This window comes from Sminthopsis crassicaudata, chromosome 3 (assembly GCF_048593235.1).
Source record: "Sminthopsis crassicaudata isolate SCR6 chromosome 3, ASM4859323v1, whole genome shotgun sequence".
Taxonomy (NCBI): domain Eukaryota; kingdom Metazoa; phylum Chordata; class Mammalia; order Dasyuromorphia; family Dasyuridae; genus Sminthopsis; species Sminthopsis crassicaudata.
In genome coordinates, this window is record NC_133619.1 from 644,675,837 (window position 1) to 644,691,730 (window position 15,894).

At 39.9% G+C, this 15,894-nt stretch overlaps 1 protein-coding gene across 3 annotated transcripts in view; it reads left to right on the forward strand.

Annotated features, from left to right (window-relative positions):
- The window catches only part of LOC141564947 (uncharacterized), a 32,095-nt gene extending 16,240 nt beyond the window's left edge, over window positions 1-15,855 (forward strand). For all 3 annotated transcript variants that reach the window (XM_074307815.1, XM_074307817.1, XM_074307816.1), the window contains exons 2-5: window positions 1,108-1,268; window positions 3,145-3,271; window positions 4,234-4,302; window positions 6,726-15,855. In XM_074307815.1, the coding sequence (XP_074163916.1) occupies window positions 1,236-1,268; window positions 3,145-3,271; window positions 4,234-4,302; window positions 6,726-8,743 (2,247 nt within the window). In that variant the 5' untranslated portion in view covers window positions 1,108-1,235 and the 3' untranslated portion in view covers window positions 8,744-15,855. The remainder of the gene's footprint in view (window positions 1-1,107; window positions 1,269-3,144; window positions 3,272-4,233; window positions 4,303-6,725) is intronic.
- The last annotated feature ends 39 nt before the right edge of the window (window positions 15,856-15,894 follow it).

Here is a 15,894-nt window from a genome sequence, read left to right on the forward strand (position 1 = left end):
TGGAGAGACTTAAATCAACTGATGCTGAGTGAAATGAGCAGAACCAGAAGATCACTGTATACTTCAACAACGATACTGTATGAGGATGTATTCTGATGGAAGTGGAAATCTTCAACATAAAGAAGATCCAACTCACTTCCAGTTGATCAATGATGGACAGAGGTAGATACACCCAGAGAAGAAACACTGGGAGGGGAATGTAAATTGTTAGCACTAATATCTGTCTGCCCAGGTTGCATGTACCTTCGGATTCTAATGTTTATTGTGCAACAAGAAAATGATATTCACACACATGTATTGTACTTAGACTATATTGTAACACATGTAAAATGTATGGTATTGCCTGTCGTCGGGGGGAGGGAATAAGGGAGGGGGGGTAATTTGGAAAAATGAATACAAGGGATAATATTATAAAAAATATATATATATATATATAATAAAAAAAAAAAAAAAAAAAAGAAAATTCCCTTTTTCATTGAATGTTTTCCTTTGTGAAAGATGTTTAGTTTTGTTGGGTAGTTTATGTTATTTTTTGGCTGTAATTCATGCTTCTTTACCCTCTGGAATATCATATTGCCGTCCTGACTGTGCTAGAACAATATATGAGTTGCTTCTGGCTGCTTCAAAATTTTTTTTCTTGACCTGGGAGTTCTGCAATTTGGCTATACTGTTCCTAGCAGTTTTCATTTTGTTATCTCTTTCAGGTGATCAGTGGAATTTTTCCATGTATATTTTATTTATATTAGCTTCCAAATTGTTAACAAATTATTTTCTTCAGTGTACCTTCTTTTTCATTTGGACAATTCTTTTAAAGGAGTTGTTTTCTGTAGTGGATTTTTGTGCTTTCCTTAAACCAGACTGGTGACTTTCTCCCTCCCTCCCCCCATGATTCTCTAGTTCCACTCTCATTCCTTTTCTTAATTTTTATTCTAGAGATTTCACATTGGAGTCATTTTGATCTTCTCTTGAGTTTGTATTTTGACCTTCCCTTTGACTACCATAATGTTCTATTGTGAGAAATTTTTTATTTTGTTGTGTGTTTTTTTTTTCTTAATTTCCCAGGCTTGGTAACTCTCCTGGAACTTCACCCTGTATAATTTCTTGTAGGCTAGTCCCCTGTCCAGTAAAAGAAGGGAATAACGTCGGTTCAGTTATTATCATCTCCTTCCACTCCCCGCCAATAGCCTGTAGAGGACAAAAGCCTGGTCTAAGCAGGGACCCTGGAGCCAGAGGGAATGGCCCCTGAGAACTGCAGACCCCCACCTCAGGTGAGTGTATTCTGCCCACAGATATGGCAACATCAGCCCAAGAGGCCATTTCCATGGATCTGGAGGGTGGTCTGTGAGGCTGGCCATCTCTCTTATGTGTGGATGCTTACTTTAAAAAAATGGGCAGGAAAGTGAATGCAGTAATAACAACACTGCCCTCCTCTCTGCTATGTTTAGAACTGATTCATTGTCCCTTTGGCATCTTGAGCACTAATGTCCTTCCCCCAGTTGCTGCCCTACATGTTTGTTTAAATTTTTCTTCAATATAGGTCACTGACTAGGATGACCTCTTCACTTGTTAGTATTTATCCTATAGGTATCATGTCTTTGCTTTGATCCAGAACCATCTCCCCTTTACACACACACACAATCTAAACGCTCTCTGGGTCCTGTGGCCATGCTCCTTCTTATACCCATTGACTTTCCTGGAAACCCTTGACCCTGTTGTCTGGAGCAGAACCCTGGAAGCTTCCCCTGCTCTTGTGCTTTCCTTGGCTGGGAGCAGAGCAGAAATTGTCCTCCTGCTGCTGCTCAGCTCCAGCTGCCTCAGACCACACAGATCTTCCCAAATCTCTCTGAATCCCTTCCCTTTGCCATTTTTCACTATTATTATAATATTTTTTCCCCTGAGGCAATTGTGGTGAAGTGACTTTGCCCAGGGCCACACAACTACTAAGTATTAAGTGTTCTAATTTGAACTCAGGGCCAATGCTCTATCCACTGTACCATCTTTTGGTTCCTATTATAATTTATTTTAACCCTAAATACAAATAAGAGAAGAAAAAAATTTCAGTCAACCAGCAAAACATAACAGCAGATTTGATAGAAAACAAATCTACATAATAAATGCTACCCATGGTTCGGGAGCTGTCCAGCGTTTCTTTGCTTCCTGGTAGGTTTTCTTTTGTTCCATTTTATTTTCTTTATTTCCTGAGAACCCTCCGTGCCCCCAAAGCTGCAATTAAAATCACTCCATCATACTCAGCTCATCCCAAGTCTTTCTCTCCCTTTACCATTGGTTGGGTCAAAGCAAGAGGCATTTAGAAAAGGAAGAGGCTCTGTGTCAATATGTAGGACATGAAAAGAAGGAAAAATCTGTCCCTGCTCTCAAGAAGCTTCCATTCTTACATGGAAGACAACATGTCAGCAACTGTGTCCACACCAGGTCTGGGCAGTGTAGGTGTAGTCTGCATGACTGTGCCCCCAAATATTCTCATACAGAACGTGACCTTTGGGGGTAAATTCCTTCTCTCTGCTTCAGTTTGCTTTTGTAAATTGGTGACCATTGGGCCACATCCATCAAGAAGTGTGTGATTCTGAAATTAGGAACACAAAAGCTTACAAAAATGAATGTTGAAAACTATCTATACTTGCATTTGGAAAAATTATTATTATTAATTGGGGGGGGGAAGGATAGTGTTTTCATCTGGATAAGACTTAATTTCTGTCTTTGGGAAATACATAAGATCTTTTTTTCTCCTCAGTGATAATGGAAATGTTTTAGCTCTACAGCACATAATACCTGCTAGCTTCACAGAAACACTTCAGGCCATTTTCTTAACAAAGCACTGTCTGATTTCACCTCCAAAAATCCTCATCTCTCATAGAGTCTTTCTTGATTGCACAGGCAGTACCATTTCATAGTGAGACATTTCTCAGTTTTATTCCACCTGAAAATATAAAATGTGTTTCTCTATATTCCAGTGGTCTTTGGGGCTTTGGTTTCAGTGCTGGCTCTGAATCCTAAAAAGGCTGTCACCTTTGGGTAGATTCCCTCCTCCATGCTTCAGGTCCCTTTTGTAAATTGAGGAGCGTTCAATTAGGTCAGTTATGAAGCAGCTTCCACTCTTAAGTCCTGTGGGTGTTGGTGTTTTAGGAGTTGGTGACCTTCAAGGATGTGGCTGTGGACTTCAGCCCTGAGGAGTGGGGTCTGTTGGACCTGGATCAGAAAGAGCTGCACAAGGAGGTCATGCTGGAGAATGCCGAGAACTTGCTCTCCCTGGGTAAGGAGCACTTCCCTTGGAACTCTGGAACTGCCATCAACAGGAATGTCACCATCCCCTCCCTAGGGTGCAGAGTTTCAGCCTTTTATCAGTTCTTAGAAAGGCCCAAGGGCTGCCTCCTGTCCCCAAGAGACAGGGTCTTCCTGCTGCCTGATTCTTCTATGAGTCGTCTTTGCATTATAAGATGGGAACCTGGCAGTTGTGTCTGCAAACCTTCTGAAAACTGGTCCTGCCCCTTTTCGCTGAGCAAGGGATAGGAGAAGGAACCCCCTTCCTCTTGGGGGGAACCCTTTTGTGTTCGTAATGTTCTTTTTGTAAAAAGGACAAATTTTTTACCTCACTGCCCCTGGTGTAACTCATAAATCCCCAGAACAGCAAATGGGCCCTTGTTCTTCCTTCATCCATCCCCAAAGGCCTGTATAGATACAGAGAGATAAAGGGAAGGGAGGAAGTTTTTCCATACTTTTGCTGGGATCCAGGCCTTGTGCTCGGAGCTTCCTTCATGCATATTATTGCACTCAATCCCCCAAAACCCTTTGTTTTGGGCTCCATCTTTATCCCCATTTTACAGGTGTGGAGGCTGTAGCAAACAGATGAAGTTACTTGTCCGGAGTCACATAGCCAGGACATGTCATAAGCCAAATTTGAACTCAGGGCTTCCTGACTATAGGCCAAGTGCTCCCTTCTCTGTGCTCCCAGCTGCCTTTAATGTCCAGAAAATGGAGGCTATGGAAAGTGGCCATCTTGCTGTGAAGGGGGCAGCAAAATTAGGATCTTATGTTTCCAGATTGCTTGCATGGACGCCTTTGCCCTCTGCCCTTTTCCCCTGGCAGTAAGCACCCTGAAAACCATCTTTGAGTTGTCCTTGGAATTACCCCATGGGCCTCGCACCCCGGCCCTATTCCAATGAGGAATAAATGACAATTATCAAGGCTCACTCCCACTATCTCCCCCCTCCCCAGGACTTCCAGTTCCCAGAGAAGATTTCATTTCCCATGTGGAGAGAGGAGGCCTGAGGAACTCCTGTCCTGGTGAGTGAGTAGCAAGCTGGGCGGCAGGCTGCTATCCCAGGAGGCTTCTTCATGTGATGGGCCTGGGGGCAGGGAAACTGGCTTGGAATCCCTTTTCAGACTCGTGGTAGTGAGACCCTGAGCACCTCACTGAATGTCAGTCTCTTCATCTGTAAAATGAGGGGGTTGGACTCCATGGTATTTCAGTTCCCTTCTAATGAAGTAATGCTAGTGGAAGTCTTGCTTGGAAATTTTGGGATGTCCAACTATCTACAAAGAAAGAAAGAGGTCTCAGGCTATCTAATAACACTTTTCTTAGGTCTTTTTAAAGCCAAAAGGCATTTATTTTTACTTTTAGATATTTATTTAAAACTAAAAACAAAATAGAAAAAAAAAAAAGAAAATTTTTTAAAAAGTGTTTTATGTTCAGTAAAACATAAAGAAGGATTCAGAATATGTAATAATACATTTCCATAAATGAAAGATAATGTATTCAGAATCTTCCATTGCTTTTTGCTTCCTTGTAGGTTTTCTTTTGCTGTTCAAGTTTTACTTTATTTCTCTCCTCCACTCCCCACCCCTGCCCTTTCATCCAATGCCAACTCACCCCATGCAGGCTACAGTTTCAGCACAGATCTATATAGGAAAAGCAACAACCTCTAAGGAAAGGTGGCCACAGGCTGGAATCCATCAGTTGGAAGATTCCCTTCCTGCCTCCTCCCCTCCCTTCCTCCTTTCTCTCTTTCTCTCCTCTCTTCTTCCTTTCTTGCTTGTTTCACTATTTCTTTTCTTATTTCCTTCCTTCCCTCCATCCACCTAGGATATCATATACCCTTACCTACAGATGCTCATAAAAGCATTTCCCCCCTTCTTTCTTCATCACTGAACCATCCCTGGTTAGATTTCTTTCTTTCTCTTTCTCTCTTTCTTTTTTTCCTGAGGCAATTGGGGTTAAGTGACTTTTCCAGGGAAAACACAGCTAGGAAGTATTAAGTGTCTGAGGCCAGATTTGAATTCAGGTCCTCTTGACTTCAGGGGTGGTGTTCTATCCACTGCTCCATCTAACTGTTCTAATTCCTTTCTTAAGGAACAAACCTTAAACCAAAATCAGTCTGATTCTCATGGACCACCCATAGGTCCTTTGCTAAACCCCATTTGGTCTCTATTTGAGTCCTGCTTGACTCATTCTGAGTATAAATTGAAATCATTTCTGCTTTGGCCAGAAACCCTGATGTTATTCCCAGAGTTATTCATTTATTCATTTTTATTTTTTGAGATTTTTTTATCCCAGGTGAGAAAGAGATTTCTTTGCCTCCATTGCTCCCTAACCTTAATAGATGGGGGCAGCCTCAGTCACAGGAGACCTGTTGGAGGCCTTACCTTAAGAAGGCCCCGGTCTCTGTTGGCCATCTGCATCCAGAGCTATTTCCAGTAAGACTGATCAATAACTGGCCACCAGACACAGATGGCTCTGTGGAGGAAAGGGAGGCTAGTGACCTTGGACAGCCCTCCCTCACTTAAATGCAAGTCACTCATTTGTCAGGGCATGACCTCCCTCATGTCATTGTCCTCTCTTAGAACAAAGGACTGACAAGAATGGACCTGACTCTACTTTTATGATTTTCTTTTTCTCCATTCATCGGTTTGTGAATGGGAGTGGAGACTATCACCTTACTTAGAAAGAATTCAGACCTAATTCATCAACTTTTCCTGGTTCCTGTTTACCAACCTTTGGCCTATTCTTGGAGGATCATTGATCTAATTTACATAACTGACAGCTTCCCTTAGGTTAGGGATATGGGAGGGAAAGACTCCTGTTTATTCCATAAGAGAACCAGGAGGCCTAGGCCCTTGTTATCTTCACTAGTGACAATAGCAGTTAACAAGCATATGGTGCCTACTGTGTGCCAAGAGTTTTATAACTATTTATCTCATTTGAGGCTCACAACAACCTGGGAAGTGGGTACAGTTATTACCTTCACTCTACAGCAAAACTGAGGCAAACAAGCACATTCCCAGAGGTGCAGATCTAGGTGGTGCCTGAGATTGAATTTGAAAGAAAGGATTGGAAGTAAAATGGAGAACATCTGTCTAGGCAATAGATTGAGAATCCTCTTTTTCCAGGTTCCAATTCTAATCTCTGCTGCAGGGATTTGGATCAGATTATTCAGCCATTCAGAGCTCATCGCCTGGTTCCTAAATTATGAGAACCTTCACCTCGCCTTTGTCTCAGCTTTGTTTTGGGGGTCCAATATCATTTTACTGTGTGTGGAACTCTGTGTCAATTGAATCACTTTATTAGTGTGAGCTAATAGCATTTAAAAGTGATTGAATCTGTCAATTTCAAGTTGAAAACATTTTGCCTGGAGAAATTAAGTCAGTGATTTTATGATCAGACAGCTTTAGATGGTTTGTTTATACATGTGTGTGTTTGTTTCTTTTAGATGCAGAGAGATGTTCTGATATGAAGGAGATGAGTGGAAATCCGAAAATGATATCATGGAATGACCTTTTTCAATATAGTGAATACAGGGCTGTTTTTGCCAACCACAAAAGAAACCACATTGGAGAGGAACATTGTGAATGGAATAGACACGAAAAAGCTTTAAGAAAGACTTCCAGTGTTGCTAAAGATAAGAATATACATTGTGAGGAGAAACCACTTCAGTGTCATAAATGTGATAAAGCTTTTCTTGTACTCTCTTCCCTTTCTAAGTACCAGAAAATCCAGGCTGGAGAGAAACCTTATGAATGTAAGAAACATTTGAGAGAGCAATCTATTCTTGCTAAACCTGAGAGAATTCACATAGAAAAACAATCTTACATATGTAATCAGTGTGGAAAGGATTTCCAATGTTATTCCAAATTGGCTCAACATAAGAAAATCCACACTGGAGAGAAGCCTTATGAATGTACTGAACGTGGAAAGACTTTCATAGATGGCTCCAACCTTGCTAAACATCAAAGTGTACACACTGGAGAAAAGCCTTATGAATGTAATGAATGTGGAAAGACTTTCAAACATCACTCTAGTCTTACTATCCATCAGAGAATCCACACTGGAGAGAAGCCTTTTGAATGTAATGAATGTGGAAAGGCTTTCACAAAGCGCTCCTATCTTATAGCACATCAGAGAATCCACACTGGAGAGAAGCCTTATGAATGTAATGAATGTGGAAAGGCTTTCACACAGTGTTCCAGTCTTACTATACATCAGCGAATCCACACTGGAGAGAAGCCTTATGAATGTAACAAATGTGAAAAGACTTTCACATGTCACTCTAGTCTTACTATTCATCAGAGAATCCACACTGGAGAGAAGCCTTATGAATGTAACAAATGTGGAAAGACTTTCAAATCTCACTCTAGTCTTACTATCCATCAGAGAATCCACACTGGAGAGAAGCCTTATGAATGTAATGAATGTGGAAAGGCTTTCACAAAGCACTCCTATCTTTATCAACATCAGAGAATCCACACTGGAGAGAAGCCTTATAAATGTAATGAATGTGGAAAGACTTTCATATATTGCTCCATCCTTGCTAAACATCAGAGAATCCACACTGGAGAGAAGCCTTATAAATGTAATGAATGTGGAAAGGCTTTCAAACACACAAAAAGTCTTACAGAACATCAAAGAATCCACACTGGAGAAAAGCCTTATAAATGTAATGAATGTGGAAAGGCTTTCACACAGTGTTCCAGTCTTACTATCCATCAGAGAATCCACACTGGAGAGAAGCCTTATGAATGTAAGAAATGTGGAAAGACTTTCAAATCTCACTCCAGTCTTGCTGTCCATCAGAGAATCCACACTGGAGAGAAGCCTTATGAATGTAGTGAATGTGGAAAGGCTTTCACAAAGCGCTCCTATCTTTATGTACATCAGAGAATCCATACTGGAGAGAAGCCTTATGAATGTAATGAATGTGGAAAGACTTTCACATCTCATTCTAATTTTACTATCCATCAGAGAATCCACACTGGAGAGAAACCTTATGAATGTAGTGAATGTGGAAAGGCTTTCACAAAGCGCTCCTATCTTGATGCACATCAGAGAATGCACAATGGAGAGAAACCTTATGAATGTAACAAATGTGGAAAGGCTTTCACATCTCACTTTGGTCTTACTTCCCATCAGAGAATCCACACTGGAGAGAAGCCTTATAAATGTAGTGAATGTGGAAAGGCTTTCATAAATGGCTCCAATCTTACTTCCCATCAGAGAGTCCACACTGGAGAGAAGCCTTATAAATGTAATGAATGTGGAAAGGCTTTCAAACACACAAAAAGTCTCACAGAACATCAAAGAATCCACACTGGAGAAGCTTTCACAAGCTGTTCCAGTCTTACTATCCATGAGAGAATCCACACTGGAGAGAAGCCTTATGAATGTATCAAATGTGGAAAGACTTTCAAATCTCACTCTAGTCTTACTTCCCATCAGAGAACCCACACTTGAGAGAAGCCTTATAAATATAGTGAATGTGGAAAGGCTTTCACAAAGCACTCTTAGATATCAACATCAGAGAGTCCACACTGGAGAGAAGCCTTATAAATATAATGAATGTGGAAAGGCTTTAACATCTCATTCTAATTTTACTATACATCAGAGAATCCACACTGGAGAGAAGCCTTATTGTTAGGTTCTTACCAGGTGCTAAGTTGGTACTTAACAATTCTCTAGCTCAGGGTTCACATCTTTAATTCACACTTTTAAAAGGAATTCCAAAAAGGAGTTTACACACCTTTAAAAGGAGCAATTCATTGATTTGTAAGTAGTTCCCACAAGCCCCTGGAGTACCCACAAGCCTATTCTCTGGAAGGGTAAAAGGAGGCAACATTGCGAGAGCAGTCAGGATTGGGGAACAATGAGACTTCCCGAGAGAACTTCAGGGAAGCTGGAGGAGATTCAGAGCCAGGATTCAGGAAGAAGAGGATTTGAGATTGAGAGGATTTATCTACCTTCGCTCTGGCTGGAAGCTCCAGAAGCCTCCCAAGAAATCAGCTCACAGAGAAAAGGATTCAAAGACAAGAAACCTCCTACCAGAGAAGGATTATAATTGAGAGACAGGACATTACAATTTGGCACCTACAATGTGGGGCAAGGACTTTTGCCTATTCTGACTAGGACTTATTCTGAGCCCTTCAGAGGAGCTAGTACGGACTTGACAATTTCTGTTTCCCATTATGTAAGAAGTAAACTATTTGTATCTACATTGAAACTGTGTAGTTCTGTGTAGAAGTATGTAGGAATAATTAATTTTAAAAGTGGTACTGAAAGACTTATTTTTAACCATAAATTTCTCCTAGTATGGAAATTCTTCAGTTAAGACTGTTACAAGATCACTTTTGTTTTACTAGTGGCAAAAAGAGCATATTAAGATTACTTTAGTAATTCAAAGGATCTGTGCTCTCATGTGAGAACTTCCTCAAATGCCTCAAAGGCATCCAAGATGCCTCTTGTCTCCAACTTTGCTGAAATCCTCCAGGAGAAGAATGAGGTCAGGAAGTTGTCCATACAATTTGCTCAAGGCCTTCTTCCAGGTCTTTCTGTACTAACAGAGCAAATGGACTATGAAACAGTTCTCATGTTCATTCTACATGATCAGCCCACTTCCTTTTGCTGTCATTTATATTTGATGACATTTTTTACACTTCTAATATAATTCTTCACCAGTCTCAACCTACTTATAACTACAGTGTGTTTTTTCAATGTCCTCTGAGAGATTGGCAATTTTAATTTAATTCTTTACACTGTAGTGTTCTATAACAATAACCATGCAGCTTCACCAGAAGAATACTGATGTTAAAAAAGAGGAATTTTTGTTTTAAGGAAAAGTTTGGGGTCACTAAAAAGATCATAATTCCCCAAAAGCAACCCAGATAATTGTTCATTTTCAGTTTCTGTCCTACTTTTACACATTGCTAGACCAGATCTATGGACTGTCAATCCAACTGCATATCATTCTCAAGACAATGATAATTCTTCATCTACTTGATTTTCCTGTAGATCAGGAAATTTATCTAGTTTAAGAGCTTGTAAAGTTTATCAGGTAGGTTCTGTAATGCTGTGGGCAATGTAATTGGCAAACAGGGGTATTTGGGAAAACTATATAATTTAGAGAATAGTTTTCTTCCATTTAGGCCCATCTTCCATTATGATGAAAACTACTTCTGATAAATATATATCTCCTAGTTTTATGCCTTACTTGATACTGACAGTCAGAGAGATAGTGAACAAAGTAGTCCTCATTGTTATTTCATTCAAAAGAGAAAGACCTCAAAACAAAGGAGAAAATCTAAGAAACATCTGACACTTAAAGAGCATGGCTGATAAAAACACTGTTAAAGGACTTGAAAACCAGCAGAGCATTGGATTCCTTGAGATGAAAAATTGTTGATGAAGACTATTATAGGACTTTAAAACTTGCAGGAATTATTGTATTTCTGGCACATGAACTAATGGACAATGGACTTAAGGACATGTATAAATTCTCAATTTATGATTATTTGATCATGTTATTTGTTACATCACTTCTAGCATGTGTTATGTTACTATGTGTAATTATGTGTAATATCTCCTATATTGATGGATTCATGTTTCAAGGTCATGGCCACCCTATGTTGTAAATCAAAAGAAAGGGGGAGATGTTAGGTTTTTACTAGGTGCTAAGTCGGTACTTAACAATTCTCTAGCTCAGGGTTCACATCTTTAGTTCACACCTTGAAAGGGAGTTCTGAAAAGGACTTTATACACCTTTAAAAGGAGCAGTTTCATTGGTTGTAAGTAGTTCCCACAAGCCCCTGGAGTACCTACAAACCCAAAACTTACACAGATAACTTTTATTGTACTTCTCTTTATTTGATTTTTATTTTCCTTTTGGAGCTCTTCCAGAAGGACTTTTTGGACCTGTGTTCAATCCATATTCTCTTTTTAGACTTCTCATTGGAGGCATCTTGATCTTCTGCATGCGTTTTCTGATCTTCCCTTCCACCACAATAATTTTCTACTGTCAGAGCTTTTTTATTTTATTTTGGCTTTCTACTGAGCAGAGGACCCTGTCTGAAGCTTTTTGTGATGGGGCCAGAAGCTTGGTCACTGACTTGCTGCATCAATACAGAACCTCAAGGACTCTGGAATTGGCTGTTTACCCATTGTGCCAAGGTCCAAGAAGCCTCTGTTGTTGATCTATACCAGGGATATGTTCCCCTTTTACCCAAGTGAGACAGATCTTTTTGCAGCCCTTCTAAATTATCTAAGGCTGGAAAATTGTTTCTCCCCATTGTTTTGCAAGTTCTCACTCCAGATTCTTAATTCAAAGTTATTTCATAAGAAACTGGAGAGAGTGCAGGCATTATCCTGCCTTTTCTCTCCCATTTTGACTCCACCATTTTCATTTTTCAACCTGACTCTTTCAGCCAGCCTCCCTCTTATTGGTTGGGGTGTCTCCTCTAAGGGCAGGAATAAGGGCTTAGTAACTCCCCTAGAGCCTCACAAGCTCTAAATTCCTGTAGACTAGCCTCCTGTCCAAGAAAAGTGGGGAAAGATATCTGTTCCACTGTAATCATCCTGCCCCAACAACCTGCAGAGGACCAAGGTCTGGCCCAAGCAGGGAGCCTGCAGCCAGAGGGAATGGCCCCAAGAACCACAGACAACCACTCCAGGTGAGTGTATTCTGCCCACAGATGTGGGCAACATCAGCCCAAGAGGCCATTTCCACAGATCTGGAGGATGGTCTATGATGCTGGCCATTTATCTAAGGATCTTTACTTTACAAAAATGGGCAGGAAAGTCAATGCAGTAGTAACAGCACCACCCTCCTCTCTCCCATGTTTTGAACTGATTCATTGTCCCTTAGGCATCTTGAGCACTACTTCCCCTAGTTGCTGCCCCCACATGTTTGTTTAAGTTTTCCCTCAATATAGGTCACTGACAAGGATGAACATTTCACTCATTAGTGTCTATCCTGTGGGTATCATGTCTTTGCTTTAGTCCAGCACCATCTCCCCACTATACACACACACACACACACACACACACACACACACACACACACACACCCCTTTTATCCACTCTCTGTATCCTATGGCCAAGTGCCCTTGTAATAGCTGAAGGTTCTGGAAACCCTTGACCCTGAGTGTTGTCTGGAGCAGAATCCTGGAAGTATCCCCAGCTTTTGTCCTTCACCTGGCTGGGAGCACAGTAGAAATTGTCTTCCTGCTGCTGCTCCTGTTGCCTCAGGCAACACAGATCCATTGGACAGATGGCAGATGGATGCTACTCCTAATCCATCTTTTGGATAGCTTCACTATATACTATTGTTACAAGATGCAATAAGAATATTAAGATCCTTATCAAAGAGAAAAAAGGGGAAATAGGAAATAGAGTAAGAAGAAGTTTGGATCAAATAATACATGTCATAGTTTCCACCCCCCCCCCCCATAACTTTAGATAAGCAAGGACCTAGATAAGCTCAAAAACATTTGCAGGACAAAGAAATGGGTTGTCAGGAAAACTGCCAGATTTCAAGATCATGTGGAAATATCCAATAGTGGGTCATTATGTTGGCTTAGTCAAATTACTAATGTGCATTGAGCTTATGCTTCTGCTCTTCCAGAAAATGCATTAGTGGTCCAGATCCCAGAGAGAAATATCCCCATATATCAACATAGCAGCCATGAAGATGAGAGTTTTGAGGGTCCAGGAAATCTTCCCAAAAAAAGGACCAACAGAAAGTGGAAAGCAAGACCCCAATGGAGGAGAAGGGGGATATAGGACATTGATCTGTCTCCTGGCAGTGATGTCTATTATGGTTACCTACCGAATGAAAAAAAGATTGAATTGGATTTATGTGCCTTACCCCTACTATATAAAACTGTCACTTGGTATGATAACTTGACCCCGATAGCTGTAAATGATACTGATAATTTGGGAGGAAAAGGATATAACCCATATATTGCAGATATATATATATATATATAAGATTATATCTTGGCAGCTTTTAGCTAGCAGAGCCCCTAGACGTTTTCCTAGTGTCAATTTGACTTGTGAGGGGAAACAAAACATATGCCATAACCTTTTGCCAAATGATAAAGTCCAATTTTTTGAACATGAACAATGATGATCAGTGAGGAAATTGTTTTTATATTCTCAAACTAGGGAATAATATGTCCATGCCACTAATACTTAAGAGTGTATTATCCAATTTTGTCCCTTTTTAGAAATGTGGAAATGCATCACTCATCATATTGAATGGGATGGGGGGTCCAGGTTGTTCCTGTGATCTGACACTCAAGATCAAATATCCATAAGACCCCTTACAGAGGACACAATTATAATGGAATGAGGAAAGGTCTCTAAAGATCTTTGGAGAGCCATGGCAGAGCTGGGTCCCAGAACACAAAAATAATGTGGGAACGATTAATGAGTCCTAAAGTTCATTATGTAAAAGCATAAGCATCCTGAAATGTTTCTTCATGGAAATTTGCCCATCCAAATTTTCATAAAACAAATTCTTACTATATCGTGTGTTAATTGTACTCTATGTAGATACACAGACGCCACTTCAAGACCCGTACTTAGGATTGTAGAACAATCTCGTTATGCCTTGTTTCCAATGAAAGTGTGGGATCAGCATGCTGGAGAAGAAACTTTTGACATGAAAGTCAATGCTCATGAAAGTTCTTGTAAAAGCTAAAAGCAAAAGATTTATTGTCTCAAGTTGTAGGAATTTTAGCTGCAGTTTCTGAAAATTCACTTCCTAACAATTTAGTTTAGAACATGTCTGTAGCTTTAAAACATCAAATTGATATAGAAGCTATGATGTAACAATTGGATGTTTTAGAACACTCATAATAGCAATAGGTAAGGATGTAAAATTAGAAACTCACTCCAATTGGGAAAGTGATCATCATTATTCTGTTATCCGTGTAAGTCCTTATGTATATTCCAACTCTACCAATTGAACTGAGCAAATATTGAACAAGCTACAGGGTGCTTGGCATACTGAAAATATTACATGGAAATTAGTTGTCCAAGATACAACAGCTGATTCTCAGATTGACTTTATTACATGATATTGCAAACAGGTTGTGGAATTGGATCAACCTAATCCTTTTAATAATGTATTAAGCTTGCTGTTGCATTTTCTGCCTTGGATATGTTTTGTTACCCTGGCATGTTTCCTCCTGCCCTGTTTTCTAAGACACACTCGCCACTCCTTCAAGCATCCCTTTTGTATCTCAAGGTAGCGCAGAACAGGGTGAGATTGAGGGCCAGCTCTGAGGAGGCAGAGGATTCAGACCAGCTCAGGTTTTCCCTGTGAGAACTCAGCATGATGGCTCACCACCCCTCTGTTCTGTTTCTAGGGGAAAGAATGTCCTTGGAGATTTCAAGGAAGGAAGGAAACCATCTGGGTGCTTTCATAGCTAGTAGTCCCATGAGAAAAAACGAATGTTCCCAGGAGCACACTATTGCTTTCGCAAAAGATATATAAATGCTTACCCTTAGATGAATAATTGGAATTTGCTCTTTTCTGCCACCTGACTTGTGTTTCCTCTCAGCTTGCCCTCCAGCCCTCCCCCCACCAAGGTCTAGAAGCTCACAGACTGCCTGACTGCTAGGGCTGGATGGGCAGCAACTTAAGTTAATTCTAAGATAATCAAGTGAATTCATGTTATTTGGTAATTTCCTCTCATGTTTTAAAAACACTAACATTATTCATGAAATTGTTTTTATTATGATTTTTCTCATTTAGGAATTTAGGGGAAAATCTTTTCTTAGAAATACTGTTATTTTATAAATAATTTCTAGAGGATTATGTAAATGTGCCCTTAGAAAATGAATGCTTCTTTTGATCTGGATTCTGTAAAATTAAAAATTGAAGTTAAAATGTTTGAAAACTTACCTGTTTAACTGGTATATATATTTTAAATGAATATTAATTTTTTTAAACCAAATAATAAATTCTTCTCCCAAGTCTTTACTTTTTACATTTGTCAATTTCAAGATTATAATTTATATGATATCTCACACTATGTGGGACAATGACCACCAACTCCAAATAATTCAAACAGACATTTCTCAGAGCCAGAGCAGAATGCAGTTGATTTCATTTTTGTAGGAATAGGATATCACCTCAACTAGTGCAATCTAGTGAAGGAAGGCAAAGGGCAGGCGACAGAGAAGGAATTTTAATACTCTAGACTGAGCAATTTTACCATATAGTGGGCATCTGCTATCCTTGATTTGTATCAAGACTCACAATGTGTCACAGGAACCCACTCCACTTAAGAACAGTAACTATACATTACAAAGCTTGCTGATGTGGCAAAGTGGTTTGTGCAAGACCAAGCAAGGGTACAAGGAGGAGAGTTTTTCTGGAAGTGTAGCCCTAAACTATAGCACTTTTCTCGGGGTAAATGTTCTGAAAAGGCCTCACTTGCCCTCAAACCCACCCAACACAATTTAACAAGGTCAAAATGGAGACCTGAGACACATTTACAGATATTTTAAAAGAAAATTAGAACTTGGAACATATTACTTATCAAACAGATGGAAAGCCAAACAATTTAGGAATAAACAAGGGAATGAAGAGGAAAATTAAGGAA